General features: G+C 38.3%; 1 protein-coding gene across 2 annotated transcripts; it reads right to left on the reverse strand.

Moving 5' to 3' along the window:
- Positions 1-954: 954 nt before the first annotated feature.
- Positions 955-21,582, reverse strand: mrpl39 (mitochondrial ribosomal protein L39). Of its 2 annotated transcripts, none has more exons than XM_003219075.4 (10): positions 21,433-21,582; positions 16,849-17,055; positions 15,566-15,705; positions 14,874-14,973; positions 13,696-13,763; positions 11,812-11,924; positions 10,868-10,933; positions 8,403-8,556; positions 2,851-2,898; positions 955-1,074 (listed from the first exon to the last, which is right to left on the reverse strand). In XM_003219075.4, the coding sequence occupies exons 1-10, from the start codon at positions 21,479-21,481 to the stop codon at positions 1,009-1,011; spliced, it is 1,011 nt and encodes a 336-aa protein (XP_003219123.2). In that variant the 5' UTR covers positions 21,482-21,582; the 3' UTR covers positions 955-1,008. The 2 variants fall into 2 exon arrangements, with proteins under 2 accessions (XP_003219123.2, XP_008105842.2); XM_008107635.3 differs by lacking the exon at positions 21,433-21,582 and adding an exon at positions 21,278-21,393.
- Between the last annotated feature and the right edge of the window lie 1,414 nt (positions 21,583-22,996).

The following is a 22,996-nucleotide window of genomic DNA, read 5'->3' on the forward strand; positions in this document are numbered from 1 at the left end:
CCAATACCACCACCACTTTGCCACAGCAACGCGTGGCTGGGCACAGCTAGTTATCATACAAAAGAGCTAGGTAGTTTGATAGCTATTACTTGCCTGTCCTGGGACAGGTGGGGGTCATTCAGCAACAAAGCACACACTTTACATACAGAAGATCCCAGATTCCATCCTTGACATCTCTTGGTAAGAGCACTTCCAGTGTCAACAGTATTCATGGTTTGACTTGATACAAGGAAATTTCCTAAGTCCACAAATACTGTAGCATTTGATCAGATACTATGTGAGTACAAGGAACCAAACATGATGGTTATTAGCTAACAATAATGTAGAGAAGGATTGGAATACGACTGGGAAAGGATTCCAAAATGAGCTATATTTTAACAAATAAGGTCTCTTGATTTTAGCCAAAGAGGCTGTGACCACTAGTTTTTTCTGTCACCTTACTCCCAAGACACCAAAGACTTCACCAGACAACTCAGTCTGCCAATTACATATCAGAAATTTGCAAACATCTTATACTGTTTACAGAACTATTGACTCTTTTTCCATTTGGCAGCACATACCAAAGTTCAAACATTCCTACGTGGAAATGGAGTTGAGGGCCAGTCATACATAAGAACAAAGGAGATGGAGACTGGGGTCACAATCACAAGGACTATTGGTACAACAGGTTTGCCAGGGGCAAATAAACATTCAACTACTGGGAGGACTAGTTACCAGTCAGCCATCCTACAGAAGATCAATAAAGATTGGAAGACTTCCTTTAGGATCACTAAAGGACAGGACAGCTGAATCTACACCCAAATTATGAATTCATGTGGGTGTCTTTGCATTTCAACCTGAATTTTGATCACTGAAGTGCAAAACATAGGCCAACCTATGTTCTTCATGTCCAGGTTTGCATAAAAGTTTGGCTGAAATATTTCTTGAAAAATGATTTGAAGAATGAAGCAATCATTTAAAAAATATTGATTTAATTCAGTATTTTTTCCATGTGCAAATATCAAGTACTTAGTCTGATTCAGTATTTGAGATGCAATGTTTGTCTTCAACTTGTTTTCTTCCATCTTCACTGACCTGTAAAAAATAACAAATATTTTATTTGAAATACAAGCTGTCATACAAAACTCTCTCCCAAGCCTCAAATGCATTCCCATCAGTTTTTTCCCTTCACTTAAATGAGCAAAGGTATGTAAATAACATATAAAATATCAAATTAATCAGCCTATTTATTATTAGCTACTCTTTTCTTAACATGAAATATTTAACTGTAACTTCTTAGTGATTTGCCAGTGACAAAACTAGACTTTAATGGCAGAATTGCAATGCTTCTTTGGAATGCTTGAGGAACAGATGAGGTGTTATGACAGTTTCCTTTCAATAATTATTAATATAATATTGCACCATTACAATTAAATATTAAATCTGAGACTACAAAACAAAATTGGCCTAGGGCAGTAGTTCTCAACCTGTGGGTCCCCAGATGTTATGGCCTTCAACTCAAAGAAATCCTAACAGCTGGTAAAGTTGCTGGGATTTCTGGGAGTTGTAGACCAAAACACCTGGGGACCCACAGGTTAAGAACCACTGGCTTAAGAGATTTGTACAACAAGAATCAGAACACATATGGGCTAGTTTTTATCATTTTATGTTGAACAGTTACAATGTGCACATTTGTATACATTTTGATCTGGGCACACACATCCTTCAAAAATAAAAATTAGACAAGCTGCATGTCAATAATTCAAGTTACCTGAAAATATATCTTCTTACAGTTGTTTTGGCAACATTAACTTCTGTTTATCAAAAGTCAGCAGTAATTAGGTGTATCTGTTTATAGCCGAAAAGTATATCATGCACAGGTATCCACTGCTGAAGTTTCCCTAATATATAAATATCCAATCTTTGTTTAAAACATCCCACAAAGGAGAGTTACCTTTCAAGACAGTCTATTCCAATGACTGTCTTATGGCCTTCAACTCAAAGAAATCCTAACAGCTGGTAAACTTGCTGGGATTTCTGGGAGTTGTAGGCCAAAAACATCTGGGGACCCCAGGTTGAGAACCACTGGTCTATTTCATCAATGAACAGCTCTCGTTCTCAGGAAATTTGGTTGTAATATTTAGTCAGAGCTTCCATTCTTATATTTTATCCACACCATATCCTCTAATGTAGCAGAAACTATGACAGCCTTCAAACATTTAAAGATGGTTGCCTTATAGCTTCTCAATGTTGTCCTCCTAAGACAGAACATTCCAAACTCTGTCGACCTTTCCTTAAAGGGATTATTTTCCAGATTACAATGTTGGCCATCCTACTCCAAACATATGCCAGCTTGATTGTATGTTTTTTCTTCAGCTTAATATTTCTTCATCTCAATTTTCCATTTTTTTCCTTATATTGTCTGTATTTCTTCTCATTTTTTAAATATCAATAGGTCACTAATAACAAGATAAATGTAGACTAGCAAATAGCACAAAGTAAATACACATGTAAAGCATAAGTTATGAAAAACTCATATCTGCACTCAACATTACTTTGACTTTTACATAAAATTGGCAAGCAGAAATATTTAGGCTTATGCTTCCACTTATTTTAAAAGGAAATGTAACTTTTTTTTTTCATCAGAGGAAGACAGCATTAACAATGGTGGCATCTAAAATATCTTACATCCCACCACTAGAAACTAATGATAATTTCTGATCCAAAATTCCAAAGCAAAGGAGATGGCTGACAACGTAATCACAGTTCAAGTTCGTGATATTTTTTGTAAAAATTCAACTGTACTTTTTCTATGTGTCAGAAAAGTAAGCTGCACAATTTTATGGCTTGTCATTGGAGGTTCAAACTTACTAGTTTCCGAGACCTTTCCCGCAATCTATGCCACACAGCATGGTGAAGCTGGAAAATGAAAGTGTCCCATCAATCGGGTAGCAAAAGAATCATCATCTTATCACAACTTATGTCCATATAGTTTTATGATCTATGACATAAAGGCATTTTAACAAGTTTTTCCATAACTTAAATGTTACAACAAGCAAGCAAATGCTTTGAGTCTCTTTTAGGAAAGAAGAAGAGGGATAAAAACACTAATATTACTAATAATAATAATTCTAGCACAATTATCCAAGTATAGAAAGATAGTTTTGTCCCGCTTCTTTAAATAATCTGTGCTTTTCCAGCATACACACATAGCATGTTTTAAAGCTTTACAAGTTCATTACAACATAAAATGCTAAATACATCCCTACAACACAGGAAAAACAATAAAGTTAAACTGTACTATTGCAAGTCGATAATATATAAACAAAGTGTTAAATGATATTTAGGGTTTTAATTTGTAAAAATGCATTATTACTGGTATTTAAAATTATTTTCCTACAAATTCACCATTACAGTATACTCAGCAAAATTAAATTGAATTATTAACACATATAAAATATAGATGAAGAGAATATTTTTAAAATTAAGAAAATGGCTTGAAATCATGTTTCTTGAGTGTCAGGAAACCCTGACATGGAGAATTCTGGGCTGATAAGAGTCTTTGCATTTTAGGACAAAATTAAGATACAGGTTTTTGTGCTCAGAACACAGCGTTTTCTGCAAATTCAAGTATTTTCTGATCAAAAAGTCAGGTCATTACATGTCAATGTTGGCTAGAAACCTATATAACCCTGACCACCTGGATCTGAACTTCAACAAATCATTTCTCATCACATCAATCAAGGACAATTTATTAGTAAATATGTTAATCATCCTGCCTCTCTGGAGCCTTACAAAACATTAACCCCAACCCTCACAAAAGAAGAAAAGAGACCTGCTAGAATAACATTCGGAACTGCACAGATATTAAGTGATATCTGTAGAGCATTTTTTAAAATATCTCAGAATTAGCTACTAAATTTCTAAAACAAACTGCAGAAATACCAGTGATACGAGATTTTTTGCTGAAACTTTCTCCAGAAAGTAGGAAGCAGGTTTCATCCTACTTTTTGTGGTTAGTGGAAGAAGGAAGAACACCTGAGGACAGAGACTGAGCTTTAAGCTACTCTGGGAGCCTCTCCAGCTGAAGCAAGTAATATAAACACTTTTTCTAAATTGTAAAACCAAATTTGTATTTAGGAAGGAATATGTGGTTTTTCAATTTAGAATATTCTCATCCCACACTTCCTTTTTTAAAAGTGCAATTATCTACTGATTCAGGGAAATGAGTCAGAACAAAATTTCAACAAAAGGGGAGGGGGTTATTGACTAGAAATTATTCAAGGTTTTATTGCCCAGTATACTAGAGATCTGACATGAGAAAAGGGGAAAAAACACATTGACAAGGGTGTGTTGCACAGGGAGTCTTCATGTTACTCATACTAATCACTAGTCATGGGCCTGAAATTTGTCTCATTTAATTCGTGTTTTTGTTTCATGCTGTTCATTTGTATGGCACGATACAGAAGACCCCACGCCAAACAGAAAAAGCAGCAAAACAAAAGAGAAAGCAGCACAAAAGCCATTTGCTAGGCTGCTTTTCGGGCCACGCTGCTCTCCCAACATAGACCTGGGAGTATTTCCTGGTTTCCTCTGAGCCCAGTTTAGACCAATCGGAGGAACTGAATGTAGTGACATTGCCACGCAAGGCTCTGGGTATTTAATGGGCCGACTGCCCCCAAAGAGCTCACAGAGCCTTAGTCTGTGGGTTTGGTTTTTTCCTCCCTTTCTCTCTTATTCAAAGCCTTGTGAAAGATATTAATAATAATAACTGTATTTCTGTAATAGCAATTTAACCAAAAGGAAAACCCAAAATCTCCTTTCTTTCCCCCCTTCTAATCTATCTATATATATAAAAATGTAATGTGCTGTTTTACTATGGAGTAAACCAAATCACACCAAAATTGGTCACAATAGACATAGTCATCCAGTCTATGCCTTTCAAACAAAAATAAAGCCCAAATTAGAGGATGAGAAAGAGCCATTTCCCCCTTTAGAAACAACTCAGAATGGTAGGCCCTGCCCCCTTTAGGCCCCGCCCACTTCGTATCCTAGCAATTCTCTCAGCCAAAATGGCGCCCAGGGCACAGGCAGAGGGCACTTAGGCCTCGTCCACACTGCCTATAAAATACAGATTATCTGGTTTGAACTGTATTATATGGCAGTGTAGACTCAAGTCCCTCCCAAACAGCTATATAACTCAGAATGCCAATACACATAATCCACAGTATCTGCTTTGAATTGGATTATCTTGAGTCCACACTGACATATATCCCAGTTCAGTGTGGATTTTATACAGCTGTGTAGAAAGGGCCTCATATAATCCAGTTCTAAGCAGAAGATATAACATTATAAATCTATATATATAAAAGGGTAATGAAATTTCGGCCTAGGACAAAACAACAAAACTACACATCCCAGAAACACTATACTTGGCAGCACAATCCCTCATCCATGCCTCTACGTTCATAGAACAAAAAGAAAAGAAAAAGAAAGTCCTAATTAGAGGGAGAGGAAGAATTGTTTTTATCCAATTGCTGCCAGTTAGAAGGCTAAGCTCCGCCCACCTGGTCTCCTAGCAACCCACTCAGCCCAGGGGACAGGCAGAGTTAGGCCTCACTTAGGCCTCTTCTCCACTGCCTATAAAATACAGATTGTCAGATTTTAACTGGATTATATGGCAGTATAGACTCGTCTACGGACAAAGCCAGCTCTTCGGCTTAGAAATGGAGATGAGCCCCAACCCCCAGAGTCAGACACGACTTGACTTAATGTCAGGGGAAAACCTTTACCCTTTACCTTCACTACCACCAATTCCTCAATACTTTATTTCCCATACCACCAGACTTCGCCACAGCAACGCGTGGCTGGGCACCGCTAGTATAATATATAATATTTACTGTGGTATAATAATACAGAACAATATAATCTCTAAAATCAGGACAGTAAATAAAGAACACCACTCTGAAAACAGGGAAATTCCAGACAGGAAACAATCAGGGCCAGCTAATACCACCCAGCTAAGGATTCCCCCAGGCAGGAAGTATCCAGGCTTTGAAGCTGCAAGGCCATTAAATACTAATCAAGGTAACTAATTACAGCATTCATACTTGCCACACCAAGATTATCAATTGCTATTCATCCTGGGCAACCAAGGATTCCACAAGGTAGAAAGTGGCCAGGCTTTTAAGCTGCAAGACTATTAAGTGCAATTCAAGCTAACCAAACAATGATTCCCCTACAATGGAAGTAGCCAGGCTTCAAAGCAGCTCTTTTATTGAAGGTGCTACTCCAGCTCACCAAACAAGGATTCCCCTAGCTATAACACAGCCAGGCACTGAAGCTGCAAGGCTATTCAGTACAATTCAACCAGACCAACAAAGGATTAACCTTGGTAGAAGGCAGCCAGGCTTTGAACCAGCGATACCACTCTGTACTATTGAAGCTGACCAACCAGACTCCGCTAGATAGGAAGCAACCAGATTTTGAAGCAGCGAGGCTATTCATTGCAATTCTAGCAGCCCAAAAAACCATTCCCCTAGAACGCAAGTACCCAGCCTTCCAAACAGCAAGCCTATTCCATTGTATTCCAGCTCACCAAACAAGGATACCCACAAGAAGAAAACGGCCAGGCTTTAAGGCTGCAAGGCTATTCACTGCTATTCCACCTGGCCAACAAATGATTCCCATAAGCCACAGTAACGCATGGCCGGGCACAGCTACCGTGTTTCCCCGAAAATAAGACAGTGTCTTATATTAATTTTTGCTCCCAAAGATGCTCTAGGTCTTATTTTCAGGGATGTCTTATTTTTCCATGAAGAAGAATTCACATTTATTGTTGGACAAAAAAATAAACATTTATTATATACTGTACAGTAGTTGTCATCACAAACCAGCATAACCAGACAAACTGTGAATCCTATCAAGAATTTCTTGTCACTACCAATATTTCCATGTATAACTGGTACGTACATTTACCAATCCTGCATGCTCTGGTGTTCTGTTTGTTGGGCATGCTTCCAAACAAAAGCTTTTCTAGGTCTTACTTTCAGGGGAGGCCTTATATTTAGCAATTCAGCAAAACTTCTACTAGGTCTTATTTTTCGGGGATGTCTTATTTTAGGGGAAACAGGGTAGTACTATATATTTGCATTCCTTACTTTTACCTCTGATATTTCTCTCTGTGGGTATTCTCTGCCTCCTGTTTTTTTAAATAAATGTTTTTCTTCCTTTTTTTTCATAGTCTTTATTGAATATTTTCCATAAAAGATAAAAAAAAATCAAACTAAAGAGAGAGAGAAAGAAAGAGGAAGAAGAAAAGAAAAAAGTAGAAAAAAAAATAATAGAACAAGCATAAAAGGGAAGGAAAAGAAGAGAGTTTTTTTCTGGTCTTGGCTCCCGGACATCTTCCTTGAGGTTTTTGTCTTTTCCTTCTTTATTTCTTCCTCTTAAATTATTATCCCCCTCTTCTTTTATATTCTCTTTGAGTGTGTATTCTATTACTCTTCATATCAATATCTTCCTATTATTTTGAATATTCTGTAATTTGGCTCCAGTCCGTCTCCTTCACTGGGTTCCCCTTGCTTTTAGAGATCAGGTAAGTCTGTCCATATTTCTTATTTCTAAAATTTTTATCAGCCACTCATTCTCTTTTTCCATAGCCTTGCATAGCAAATTCTTCAATATTTTTCAAAGGAAAGGAGTTGTTGGGTTTTCTTTTGGAAACAACTCTCTCTATTAAATTTTCAGAGTCAGTCTCTCTCTCTCGCTCTCTCTCTTTTTCTCTCTCTCTGGCCTGCCTTGTTCTGACCTTCTAAAATCGCTATTTCCAGCAATGGTTAAATCACATCTTCTGTAATACTTTATCAGAACAGCAGCCTTGAAGTTGCTTGGTGTTGTTATATTAAAGAAGTGAAATAGTGGGGCTAGGCACAGGGCTGTGTGTGTGGAGTATCTCTGACATTTGGCAGGAAGAAATGGTGCCCTGCCTCCCTGCTGCTGCAGCTGATGAAGAAGTTAGAGGGCAGGGCCAGCGGGAGAAAGAGGGAATGCTTTAAAGGGGATTTTCTTTCTAGAAAGAAAAAAAATCCCTAAAATTTGGGGGATGACCCAAACATTGTAAGAGCTGGTGAGCTAAAAGTGGTAGATATGTCCTCCAGGTGTGGCGATTTTCACCCCTCTAACACTAAAACAGAGGGGAAGGGAAGTCTGGGCAGCCCGCCCATTGCTGCCAATGGGACAAAAGTATTCGTATTTTTGGATGGTGGAACAAAAAAGCGCATTTGGATGGGCGCTGTTTTTGGAAGCAGCGGGTGTAAATGGACATGGGGTTATACGAATGGGACAAACAAACAGATAGCAATTTTATACAAATGCACAAGACTACGAATCACAAATAGGGTACAAATAAATTGATTACTAACCTTCAAGGCAACTGGAAGAGAGAGACCCTGGAATCTCCGTATAAGTTCGGACTGGCTGCTTTGAAGATTATGAGCTGCTGTCACCTCATATTGGTGACAGAAGCTAGTTCTGGGAATATGAGGGCCTTCGCTAATGTCTACAAAGTTACCACATCTGATAGAAATGAAAACAGAAAGATTAGTAATGCCAAACAAATACTAAAATTAGCATTTTCATTAATAATAATATGTCTTGTTTTACTGCAATTTCTTGACAATATGTCAGAAAGTGAACAAATCAATCATTTTCAAATCTATTTCCAAGACCATAATTATTTCTATCTGACCAAAATTTTGCTAAATCTTGACATTTTCACCAAAAATGTATATATATCCCAATGACAGGCCAGAAAGTTCCTGCATCACCAGCAACAACTCTTTTGGTCTCTCTTTCACAAAGATTATAAACAACTGTCACAGAAAGATATTAGTATATGCCTTTGTCTGGCAACAAGATTAGAAATCATCTCAATATGGAAAAATCTTGAAGAATTGTTATTAGATCAGTGGCAAACTGCACTTATGAAAAAACTAACAGTACAACTAAAAGTCCTCAAAATGTAAATTTGTTAGATATTTTATATGGTACTTGGTTTGCAGATTTTGATTTTTTCAACAATAATTCTGATGTTGTTTGTCCACTGAGGTCACACACAAATTTGTAATGTGATGTACTCCCTATGAAAAAATTACTGTATGACTTATTTTATGGTCAATTTTGAGAACACCACTAGTTCTATGACTGCTTGTGATGTATTTTTCTTCGCTTTTATTCAAGGCTATGTTGCTGTGTGATCTGTTTTAATAATTAATTATATTTAAAAATTAATACACTGGGCCCTCTGTATCCATCGATTCTGCATCCATGGATTCAGCCATGCACACCTTGCAAAACTTTGCAAACTCTGACTCTATTATTTTGAATATAATGAGACTTGAAGATCACTGAAAAGACCTACTGCTACAGTAAGATGACATTGCCTACCATTACAGATGCAACAATTCCCATTGAGAAAGCACAACTTCTACTTATTTATTTATTTCCCATATTATTTATTTATTTATTTCGCCCCCAAAAGGGGGCTCAAGGCGGCCTCACTACCGCCCTGAGCAATTCGATGCTCACATAAAATTTTCAGAATAACAGTTACACTTAAAACCAAGCACTAAAACATAACTTATTAAAACAACAATTAAAATCACACAAATTCATAATCATAGTCCAAGATCGGTCCATTAGTCAGTCACTTTAAGAGTTCTTAATTATTGCACTGCTATGCTTGCTGCTCAACGAAGTCTTGGATACCTCACTGCACAAACAGCAGAAGTCTTAAGTTTTGAGATCCTATCCTAAAACTAACCATAACTTCATAGAACACTTAGAAACAGTATAATTACATCTTCCAGAATTTTATATAGGCAATTGTCTATTTTCAAAAAAATTACCAGTTATGTCTACAAAACTGTTAGCTGGAACATGAACAGAATGGAATGTTTAACCGAGTAAAACAAGATTACTCCCATCCAGGTTTCTGTAGAGCAGTGATATCTACAACAATAAAAAAGTTCAAAAGTTTCTTGATTCATACAGAAAGGAGTACCAAATGTCTTTGGTTGCCATTTTAAAAACAGTGCTGAACCATATTTGTAAGGTTCCATTTTTGCTGCAAATGTTGTCACTGCAGGTCACAAAAGAACATTCACAAAAACCACTCTTCCATACCAGTTAATCACCAGAGTCCCCAAAATCTACTGAAATGAGGAGGAGGAGAAGAGAGAAAGAACACGTCCTTGTTACTAAGGCAACAGACCAATAATTTCTAATACTAGCATAAGTACAGCAGCAAAAACTATGCAAAGAAAAAGCCAATCTGCATTCAAATGATGGATGTTGCACCTCTGCACCACAGGATTTTCAAAAGGGTATATTAAAAACTTCATCCAGAAAGGAATGGGTTTCTTCAACAAAGGAAGGTGGTTGGGAAAAAGAACAGGTACAGAAAGGATAAGGGTGAAAAGTCAAAATCAATCTTTCTCCACATTAAACCAGAAAATGTCACTCTATTTCGAACTACAATAGAGGACAGAAAGAAGTATCCAGAGTTCAGCTACATCTGGCTAATCTCACAAGTTCCAGTTCTTAACTAGACTACTGAGCTGTACCTTTTCATCATGTGCTTGGTGCAATATGGAGAAATATTCTGTCAACTAACACAGCTTTTTAAAAAATGAAAAATGATTATTTTCTAATCTGAAGATTTTCACCCATTTATTTGCAGTTAACCCTATGACTGGAAGAAATCTGGAGGCTGCGATAACATCTGCCTATTTATGCCTGGAGAAGTTAAAATCATTTTGGACTGAGTGAGATTATACTTACAAAAAACCAGCCTAGCCCTCAAACAAGAGAGAAATTATTTGCTCACCTGTGTAGTTTTACTATTCGTTCAGAACTTTGTGATGCTTTCTGTTCAACCATATCCCGTTTATACCTTGAATATGCAATAAAAGAGGTCCATAACTTCACAATGCATACCATTTAGCTGGAATCCCATAAGCAAATCAACCCTTTTTTTCTATATCCATGACGATATGTGCTATTTTTCCTCCAAATTGCCCACTCCAATAAAATGTATTTGTTCTTGTGCCTTCTCTCCCTAAGGCAGAAGAAGGGAATCTGAGGCCCTATAAAATTTATGCTTCAATTCCCAGACATCACAGATAGCATAGTCAATGATAATCTAATGTGGGAGCTGTGGTCCATAATATCTGATGGAATTAATGCTTCTCACACTAGTGCCTTAAGGACTTTTCTTTAAGAAATGGTCCCAAAACATGTTTCTGCCTAGCCTTGGCTAATAGAAGCTGGAGGCTTCTTTCTCTTAAATCCCCCAAATCCATAATAAAAAGACTAAGCAGCAGGAGGAAAAGGTTATCTTGAATATAGTTGCCATGACAGAAAGAAATATGCCTGTGCATTCAAAGTAGAACACTGTTGTAGTTCCAGGCAACACATGCCTCTTTTTCTTTTTCAGCTAATATATTGATGCTATAGAAAATAAGCTGCTATATGTCAGCTCTCTCAGAAGTATGTATGACAAATATATCTACCGTAATTCACTGAATGGGACATTCTACATCTCTTTTACATTTAACATGTTCTAGTGCCACCTATTGGAAAAATTGGGATGTTTTCCAGGGCAGCATCTCAGCAAGTGAAACTGAATTTAACAGGTTGAATTTGATTTTAAAGCAGTTTGCATTCTTATCTAAAACTTGTATTGGGAAACCCAACACTGATTCAGCATAAAATCTATGTAATCCTATTTTAAAGCAACATTTTGTATCTAACTTTTAACTTAATACTGACTTGTTATGTTGAAATATTTCAAGTGCCACTTTTGCATCCACATCCAGGGTTTCAAATGGAAGATCTTGATGAATTAATCTGTGAATATCCTTTGTAAAAGATCGAAGGCTTTCCTTGGAAAAGAAAAAAAAATCATACTCATGTGTCCAAATATCAAAAGGTCAAATGACAAATACAGAATTCAGATTATGTAGGTAGTAGCTTAAATACTCTAGGTAACAGATCCTATCTGACTTTAGAAGCTTAGCAGGGTCAGTCCTGCTTAGTACTTGGATGGGAGACCACTACCAGATGCAGTAGGTTACATTTCAGAAGGAGGAACAGGTAAACTACTTTTGAATATTTCTTTAATTTTTTTTTGAAAGACCAATGAAATGCATGGGATTGTCTTAAGTCAACTTGAAGGCACAAACACAAGGTAGCTTAAATTCATGGTGTGCAATAGTCAATCACCAATTTCCTGTGACCTTTCCAAAACTAAACTACATAGGACAACCTTGACTTTACCAGACTTAAGTGATTTTTTTAAAGGGGTATAGACAATAGGCTGGAACTAGAACAATTCCTACTGCCCACTGAAATAAGAGCTAAGAGAGCAACTGCAAACAAAACATAAATTTATTTCAGTAAGACTTTCTCTATGTATGACTAAGTAAAGACAAAACATTCAAAATGATAACTGTTTTTGTCCTAACTGAAATGTTTTAGTTTTATCAAAGACTAGAAACTAATTATTTGGCTTATTAAATCCACAACCACAAAAAGGATGAAAGTCCATTTATAGATTGCCAAATGTGTTCTGGATTTTGGAATATCTATATTTTTATACACACATAATCTTGGAGATGTGATCCAAGACTAAACATGTAATTAATTGTTTTATATACACCTTGTACACATATCATGTGTGCAATTTTTACATTTTAATAATGTTATACAGTTTTCAGTATCTTTAATTATATAGGCAGTGCACTCAATTCTGCGAAGCAGAAGCCAAAGGTTTATTTCAGTTTAGAAATACTAATTTTTAGTTCTTTAATTCTCTCTTTAACTGTACCTGCAAACTGCATTGCAAGATCTGAGTAGTGCAAAATTCAAAGAATAACTATGTTCCAATCCTTCTAAGACAGGGGTCCCCAAACTAAGGCCCACAGGTCGGATGCATTCCTCTGAGGTCATTTACCCACCCACCCCACCCTAAACTTTAGACTTAGGGTCGCCCTAAGTCTGAAATGACTTGAAGGCACCCAATAACAACCATCCTAATTAACTTGTGTGCCGTATGCATTGGAATTCCTTCATGGTTTTTAGCCCAGCACCCCAACAGTCTGAGCGACCATAAACCGGTCCTCAGCTTTAAAAGTTTGAGGACCCCTGTTATGAGCAATCCAGCTGGTGTGGCTCAAGTCAGTTCACCACAAGATCCCAAATATCAAATATCCACGTACCCTCCACTGTCACCACAAAGTACGTTAATGTGACCCACCCATAACTATACAGCAGTGATGGAGAAGTACTGGGCTTCAGATTTTCCCAGATTGCAACTCCCATCTTTCAGGACCATTGGTTGTGTTGGCTAGAGCAGATAGGGCTTGCAGTCAAGCAACATTTGGAATGCCACAAGTCTTCCCTACTTTCCTTTACCACAAAAATGCAGTATATAGATATGTGCTGAAAAACTTTAAAAAAATCAAATTACTTGCCCTCAAATGCTCTCTAGGAGACAAGGGAGCATTTTCACCTGTTTTGGACTTTTCTGGGCCATTTTAGGCACAGGGAGGACTTTTAAACAACAGAAAGTGAGCAGCAGTCATTTCTTTGCCCACCTCAGTTCTAAAGAAAAGCCACACAGAAAACAGACCAGCAAGTCATCACTGTGCTTACCTCAGTTGGCTTCCAATCATCGAGCTTACTGTCCAAGATTACATCGTAGCAGAAAGCTCCAGCAATCACTAAGTAGTGAGTCAAAAGTCAGAAAAATAAAAAGTATATTTGAAGCAAGTGCAAATGGTATTTCAAAGTTTGAACCACAAATACTTGGCAACTCTAAAATGAGTCTGCAGAAAGCTGCAGACACCTTCATCTAAATTTGCTGTTGTTCATTGCCATCAATTCAACTTTGATTTATGGCGACCATATGACTTAGAGTCCTCCAGGCCACTCTAGGTTCAGGACCACGGTTTCCTTGATTGAATCTGTCCATCTGGAATGCAGTTTCCTTTGCCTACTGGCTTCTACCTTACCAAGCATTATTATATCTCAGGCAGGTCATATCTTATATCAAAAGTATGCAGTCTTAATTTAGTCAATTTGGCTTCTAAAGAGTCCGGCTTTAATTAGCTCTAGAATGCATTTATTTTTCTTTTTAGCAGCCTATGGTGGCCATAGAATTTTGCTCCACTACATTTCATTGTGCTTTCAAGGATTGTTACATTTAAATGAATCCATTTTCAAGTTTCACTGAATTCAGTGGGATTTCCTATGTAAATCAGAATAGCATTACAAACTGTGTCGTTTCACGTAGGCATTTCATTTTTTTCTGTGCAACTTGCAATATGCTTTTCTTGCTTATTATTATTTCAATCTGTAAGCAATTCTGAGAGTTTTGGCTGATATGTGGCATATTAATAACAAATTAAAATTTAAAAAATATTTATTTCTTGTGAATTGACTGAAGGCACCATGTTTGATAATTTTTAATGCAAGAGCTGTCAAAGAACCCAATAACTTCCTTAAAATGCAGTAAATACTGTGTTTCAGAATCATGCAAGAGATTATGGCTCAATTTTATTCTAGCTTCTTTGGAAATTCAAGCAAATAACAAATATAGGAAGATATTCTTTTCTCTCAACCCCTCAAAATATTTCAGTAATTGCACTACTGAACTAATTAAAGTTGGAATTAATTTACAGGATTATGCAGGGCAAGATGTTGCAATGGCCATTAATTAGACTACCAGTATTTCAAAATAAATAAATTAAATGCACCCATGAAGCAGCAATATGTACTGGAATATGCAACTCACTAAAGACAATGGAAATTTGTGAAGAAGAAAAATATACCTGGCACTTCTGGAGCTCTAACAAGGGTGGTTGAGTATTCCTCCTTAAATGCCTGTTCTAATACACAGCCCAATAGCATAGCACAAGAGCGCCAATAAGCCTGTAACAGAGAATTTAAAATTGATATTTAATATTCTGAAGTTATCCACAGGCAGTCCAATTTATTTGAAAATAAGGGTTCTAAAGACTCAAAACCTTGCTACTGATTTTCTCTCCATTGCACTTCATTCATACACCTTTTGTTTTACCACAAAATTAGACTGTGGAAAATAGGGCTGCTATTCATATGAAATTACTTTCATGACTCCTCTTCGACTTCTGGAAAATATTACAAAACATGACACCCTGTGGAAGAGAGCTATATATACAAGAGCTAGAAATAACTCACTATAGTGTTCTAGTTCTCATAAGACCATAGAATAAGATTTACACACACACACACACACACACACACACACACACACACACACACCTGTAAGGAAATGAGTACAACTTTATCACAGAAATGTGTAATTAAATAATAGTAGTAGAAAAAGAAGAATACATAACAGAGAACCAGAACATAGTTATATTACAATTGCATTTAACCCAATCTCTGGGTTTGTATTTAACAAAAGTTAAATATGGCATCCTTCTATGCTCAAACTAAACCAAGAGAATTGAACACGGTGAAGAAATCGGAACAAACATACTTTGTTTACTTCCTCTGGATCTTCATCTTTGAATGTAAGGAACTGAATTTCACATGAATTAGTCAAAGGCTTGTTCATATCCCAGAGTTCCCCATCCACAAGGGCAAGGACAGATTTCTTGCAGTGCAGTTCACTTAAATCTAGTAAAACAAAAGAGAGCCCAAAAGGGACAATTACGAACATCCCCATGATACTTTGTTAGTAAAATAGCGGTTTTACTACCCTGACAATACAATTATTATTTAGATTTTCAAAAAGACTAGTAAATTAAAAAGCAGTGAGCAACAGCAAGCATTTACCATCATTGTTCATACATCAGCTGCTGCCTGTTCTTTTTAAACAATACCTTCAAGCACTGTGAAAACTTAAAATTTTCAATCTAACAGAAAGGGGAAATCCAGTTTACCTACTACCTTTGGATCAATTCACAGATAAATTTGAGGAGTTGAATATAACTTGCTTTTTAGCATATAAAACTGCTTGACAAATTTAAACTTCAGAAACAAGAAAGTATGCCTATTATCATGGTTGAGATGATGAACAACTAACGTATGAGATACAAGGATTGAGACACATGTTCTCTAGATGCTGTTGGATTGAAACTACATCATTGGCTATGCTGGCTAAGTCTGATGGGAATTGCAGTCCAATATCTGGAGGAGCAAACTTGAGATAAGGGATTTCTATGGCATCACAATAAGAAGCAAAACATTAGAGGCAATACAGTGCTCCCTCGCTAATTCGCGCTCCGGGTTCCGCGGATTCGCTGTTTCGCGGATTTTCCCATCCGGCCCACCCTCCCCTCACAGGCACAAAAGGACTCAGCTTGAGGCACATGATCTGGCCCGCGCTTCCTCCTCAGCTGCCTGCAGGCAGCGCCAGTAGGCCCTGCCTGTGCCTCATCACCTCAGGAACAACAAGAAACACAGTACAGTACGTTAAAAGAGGAAAAGAGGGAGGGAGAAAGGGAGGGGGTCTATATTTATTGAAATAGAGTGCCGCTACTTCACAGTTTTTCACTTTTTGCGGGCAGGCTTGGAACCTAACCCCCGCGAAAAGTGAGGGCACACTGTAATAGCTCACTAGGATGTAGGCGCAACTGGGTAATGGAAATTATTTGCGCTGTAAGATCTTAGGAACAAATATTTATTTATCAAGTGGCCGAAGTTTATCACACCAAAGCCTTAGTTCTTTTTGTATGATTAGCACATGCATTATTGATCTTCAGATTTGTTGTTTAATTTCAAATTATGTAGTTGGAACTGTCTGTTCTATTTACTTACGCATAGCACAGCTATATGGTGTGGAAAAGCCTTTATTCATTACAAACGAAGTGCCCGGGTGAGATTTGCCAACATATTTTACTTCAATCTTGTCAATGCGTGGATAAAGAGACAACTGTCTCTCTCTCTCTCTTGTGTAGAGTTCATTGCGCATCTGAGCAATCTCAGCAGTTGAAAGTTGAGCAGCAGGAGCTGTAGAAACAAACCCTAGAAATGAAAGAAATCTCATTAAGCAACCTATTGTTTCTTAAAAGAGATAAAGCTCTTTCACTTAAGAATTCACTCAATCTATTGTTCCACTTAGATATGTGTTGGCAGATTTTTTTTCTTGTATTTTTTCTCCCATCTCCTATATTTTTGAATGTAGATTATTTTGTGGTAATATAGATTTCTGGTGTTAAATATAATAAAAAAAATGAATATTTTTTTTGGGGGGGGAGAGAGAATTCATTCAATACACTTGTGTTGTAATTATACCAATTACTTCATAAGCTACTCCTAAAATACTATATATGCATCCTAGAACTCTAGTGATTTTGCCTTACTGCAGACTGAAAGAATTGGGGAGGAGTTGTTGTTTAGGACAGATAATTATTGCCAAAAGTTACCCCCATATCCATGGGCCATATGTCCCTGGACTTCACATGGATACATAAACCTATGGATAAAAGCAACCCTTAATGAAATTAAGACCTTCTGGTCCAAGCATACCAGAAAAGGCTTAGACATATTTTGTCAGATCTGGATGAAAGGAAGCACAAGCACTGGTCCTAAAAACTTGGGCATCATATTGTACCAAAATTATATAGTCACTGGCATAACTAGCTCAAGAAACTCACATAAAAATAAAAATATTGAATACATTATATTTCAGTGGAAACATTAGGGAAAACCACCTGAGTATTGCTTGCCTAAGAAAACTCTATGAAATTCATTGGGTCACCATATGTCAATGTGTATATCTATCCATGCTGTAGGAATTCATGCACTTTAACTATAGTGGTTCAGTGCTATAGAATCCTAACAGTTATAGTTTGATGAGGCACTAGCACCCTTTGGCAGCAAAGGCTAAAGGCTTTGAGACATGACCTTGAAAGTTATGTCAAATTGCATTAATTCTACACTGTAAATGCACTCAGGGAGACTTGAAGGTATATATACACATACCGTGAGCTTCTATGTACTTGTCAAGTACCCTATTACCAGAGCTTCATTGTGTCTCAAACACAAGTCAGAATCTTTCTATCTTTTCTATCTATCTTCTATCTCTATATCTATCTATATCTATCTATATCTATATATTATATTATATATATATATATACACACACACACACTGTGTTTCCCCGAAAATAAGACAGTCTTATATTATTTTTTGCTCCCAAAGATGTGCTAGGTCTTATTTTCAGGGGCTGTCTTATTTTTCCATGAAGAATAATTCACATTTATTGTTGAACAAAAAAAATGAACATTTATTATATACTATACAGTAGTTGTCATCACAAACCGGCATAACCAGACAAACTGTGAATCCTATCAAGAATTTCTTGTTACTACCATTATTTCCATGTACAACACACTATGGTATGTACATTTACCGATCCTGCATGCGCTGGTGTTCTGTTTGGAGGGCATGCTTCCAAACAAAAACTTTACTAGGTCTTACTTTCGGGGGAGGTCTTATATTTAGCAATTCAGCAAAACCTCTACTAGGTCTTATTTTCTGGGGATGTCTTATTTTAGGGGAAACAGGGTATATATATAAAAGAGTGATGGAATCATGGCAGTGGACAGAGCAACACTCTGAAAGCAGGGAAATTGGGAATTCCACAAAGGAAACAATCAGGGCCAACTAACTCCTCCCAAAAAAGGATTCTTCCAGAAAGGAAGCTGAGAAGGGAGTGAAGCAGTGTGTATTAACAAAGGCATTATTATTACTATTATTATTATTATTATTATTATTGTGTTGCTGTGAACCATGAAAATGAATACACTCTAGCTCCAAGTATTCGAAAACACTAAAATCAGAATATATAAAAAATTACTGTGGTATAATAAAACAGAACAATACAATCTCTAAAATTAGAACACTAAATAAAGAACAATACTCTGAAAACAGGGGAATTCCACACAGGAAACAATCAGGGCCAGCTAACACCTCTCAACAAAGTATTCCCATCACCAAAGTCTGGCAAATCCTCTGTTTTCTGAGGGCCACAGACAGTAGAAGCACATAAAATATCGCAAACAATACCACTCTGAAAGCAAGGGAATTCCAGACAGGAAACAATCAGGGCCAGCTAACACCTCCCAACAAAAAATTCACTCAGGGAGGAAACAGCCAGGCTTTAAAGCTGCAAGACCATTACATGCTAATCATTTCCCCTAATTGCAGCATTCATACTTGCCTCCAATAGACAAAAAAATAAAAAATATTGTATATTCACAAGCTTTAGGAAATAATATCCCCTGATGGCGCAGCATGTTAAAGCGCTGAGCTGCTGAACTTCTGGACAGAAAGGTTGCAGGTTTGAATTGGAGGAGCGGAGAGAGCCCCCACTGTTAGCCACAGCTTCTGCCAACCCTAAACTTCAAAAACATGCAAATGTGAGTAGATGAATAGGTACTGCTCCGGCAGAAAGGTAACGGCGCTCCATGCAGTCATGCCACATAACCTTGGAGGAATCTACGGACAACGCCAGCTCTTCGGCTTAGAAATGGAGATGACCACCAACCCCCAAAGTCAGACACAACTGAACTTAATGTCAGAGGGAAACCTTTACCCTTTACCTTAACTACCACCAATTCCTCAATACTTTATTTCCCATACCACCATACTTCACCACACCAACGCGTGGCCGGGCATAGCTAGTATAGCTATAAAATCCCTCGGAAGAAGTAGCAGAGAGGAGCAGAGAACCAACTACTAAGCAAAACTGCTTAGAGTTCACTTCCCTCAAATACTTTATTTATTTATCGTGTCAGAAGCGAACCGATGGTACAAGTTGTAATGTATTTGAAAAACACAAACAAAGTTTTAAAAAGGCTTGGCATTATACTAAATGTCCTTTGACCAGTAGTTGGCCACTTGGAGTGCCTCTGGTGTTGCTGTAAGAAGGTCCTCCATTGTGAATGTGGCAGGGCTCAGACTGCATTATAATAGGTGGTCTGTGGTTTGCTCTTCTCCACACTTGCATGAGTACTTTATTAATGTCCAGGGCAACATAATACATTCAGCAACAAATCCCAATTTTGCCCTGGATCTTAATAGTATGCATAATTTCACATAATAAAGTATTGCCTAAAGTAACAAACAAAAGAAAGCATGATGTAGATATTTGAGTGTTGGATTGGAGGTGCATCTACACCAAGCATGGACAAACCTGGGTGCCCCAGGTTTTTTTTAATTATTATTGTCCTCTGACCAGTAGCTGGCCACTTGGAGTGCCTCTGGTGTTGCTATAAGAAGGTCCTCCATTGTGCATGTGGCAGGGCTCAGGCTACATTGTATTAGGTGGTCTGTGGTTTGCTCTTCTCTTCTGCGGTTTGGTCAAAGGACATTTAGAATAATGCCAAGCTTTTTAATTTCGTATTTTTAAATACATTACAACTGTATCCTCAGTTTGCTTCTGGCACGATAATATTATTGTGTTTATCTCTCCTAAAGGAGACTCGAAGCGGCTTACAATTAAAAGTATGATCACATGATTTTTAAAAAATTATTTGTATCTGATGTGAGAAAATTGGCTGTCTGCAAGGATGTTGCTCAGGGGATGCCCAGATGTTTTGATGTTTTTACCATCCTTATGGGAGGCTTCTCTCATGTCCCCGTAGGGAGCTGGAGCTGATAAAGGGAGCTCATTTGCGCTGTCCCTGGGTTGGATTCGAACTGGCAACCTTTAGGTCAGCAACCCAACCTTCAAGTTATCAGTCCTCCAGCACAAGGGTTTAACCTACTGAGCCACTGGTAGCTCCATTGAAAATATACAAATATTAAAACAGAATTAAACATAACAGTATTAACACAGTTTTGGACTTCAACTGCCATAGACTGTTAGGAATTGTGGGAAGTCCAAACCTGGAGGGCCAAAGTTTGCCCATGCCTGATCTACACCTTATAATTATTGCAATCTGACAGCACTTTTGCTGACTCAGTGCTACGGAATCACGCGAGTTCTAATTTTATCATTTCTTTAGCCCTCTCTGCCAAAGAGTACTGGCACCTCATCAAACTACACCTCCTAGGATTCCACAGCATTGAGCTGTGGCAGTTAAAGTGGTCTCAAACTGCATTAATTTTGCAGTGTGGTTGCACCCTTGGCAGGGTTTGAGTCCTCTCCGCCACCGAAACCAGCTGGGCGACCTTGGGCAAGTCGCACTCTCTCAGCCTCAGGGGAAGGCAATGGCTGACAAATCTGGCCAAGAAATACCTTTGATCGGCTCAGCTTTGGATCACAATAAATCTGAAACGATCTGAAAGCGAGTAATCCTCCACCAAACAACTGAGGATGGGGAGGCCCAGTGACCTGCATGCCCCACCCTTCCTTCCCAGCTATCACAGCCCCGGACCCACTGGCGCACTCACTCCCGCTGCAGCCCCGCCACAAGCCGCGAGCCACCCGGCAAGAAGCCATCCTGCGTCGGGATTTGCTTCCTTCCAGCAAGCCGGCGCAAGGGGAGCAACGCCTTTCGCCGCCCCCCGGAAACAGCAGCCGCGACACAATCGTTCCGCCTCAGCGTTTCCCTTTATATTGATCGCAGGTTCTCTGTAGAATTGATGTAGTTTGAAGCCACTTTAAACTGCTATGGCTCAATTCTACCGTCGGAGCTGTAGTTTGCAAGGTCTTTAGCTTTCTCTGCCAAAGAGTAGTGGTGCTTCACCAAACTACAACTCCCGAGCTTCCATAGCATTGAGCCAAGTGGTACCAAACTATATTAATTCTACAGTGGAGATGTTCCCTCAATCACCACTCATTCTTGTTTTATCAAAGGCTTTCATGGCTGGAATCACTGGGTTGCTGTGAGTTTTCCGGGCTGTATGGTCATGTTCCAGAAGCATTCTCTCCTGACGTTTCGTCCACATCTATGGCAGGCATCCTCAGAGGTTGTGAGGTCTGTTGGAAACTAGGCAGTTGGGGTTTATATAAAAGGTAAAGGTTTTCCCCTGACTTTTAAGTCCAGTCGTGACCGACTCTGGGGGTTTGTGCTCATCTCCATTTCTAAGCCGAAGAGCCGGCGTTGTCCGTAGACACCTCCAAGGTCATGTGGCCGGCATGACTGCATGGAGCGCCGTTACCTTCCCGCCAGAGCGGTACCTATTGATCTACTCACATTTGCATATTTTTGAACTGCTAGGTTGGCAGGAGCTGGGGCTAACAGCGGGCGCTCATTCCGCTCCTGGGATTTGAACCTGGCACCTTTTGGTCCGCAAGTTCAGCAGCTCAGCGCTTTAACGCACTGTGCCACCAAGGGTTTATATATCTGTATAATAATGTCCAGGGAGGGGAAAATAACTCTTGTCTGCTTGAGGCAAGTGTGAATGATGCCGTTGGCCAGCTTGGTTAGTATTCAGTGGCCTTGCAGCTTCAAAGTCTGGCTTCTTCCTGCCTGGGGGAATCCTTTGTTGGGAGGTGTTAGCTGGTCCTGTTTGATTCATGTCTGGAATTCCCCTGTCTTCTGAGTTTTGTTCTTTATTTGCTGTCCTGATTTTAGAGTTTTTAATACTGGCAGCCAGATTTTGTTCATTTTCATTGTTTCCTCCTTTCTGTTGAAATTGTCCACATGCTTGTGGATTTCAATGGCTTCTCTGTGTAGTCTGACACTCATTCTTGACAACACAAGCACATGGTTTCAGTGTTGCCAAACTCTTACTTGAGGTAGGAATGCTTACTGTGCTGTCAGTAGAAGATCAGATCTTTAGTTGGAGAACTGAAAACTAGAGATAAAGCCACTCACAAAATTAAGCTAACATCCTTGATTTGAATCCAGATGGATACAAAGGGTAAGTGGTCCTAAGTGACTTCAGGACTGCATGCTATCTTCATAGGAATTCCAGTATATTTCAGGAGACAAAAACAGCCATGTCAACAGAACTGTCTCTGATGCAGAAGAAAGAATATTCCACCATACATTAATATCCAAAGCCAGAA

Source organism: Anolis carolinensis, chromosome 3 (assembly GCF_035594765.1).
Source record: "Anolis carolinensis isolate JA03-04 chromosome 3, rAnoCar3.1.pri, whole genome shotgun sequence".
Lineage (NCBI taxonomy): Eukaryota > Metazoa > Chordata > Lepidosauria > Squamata > Dactyloidae > Anolis > Anolis carolinensis.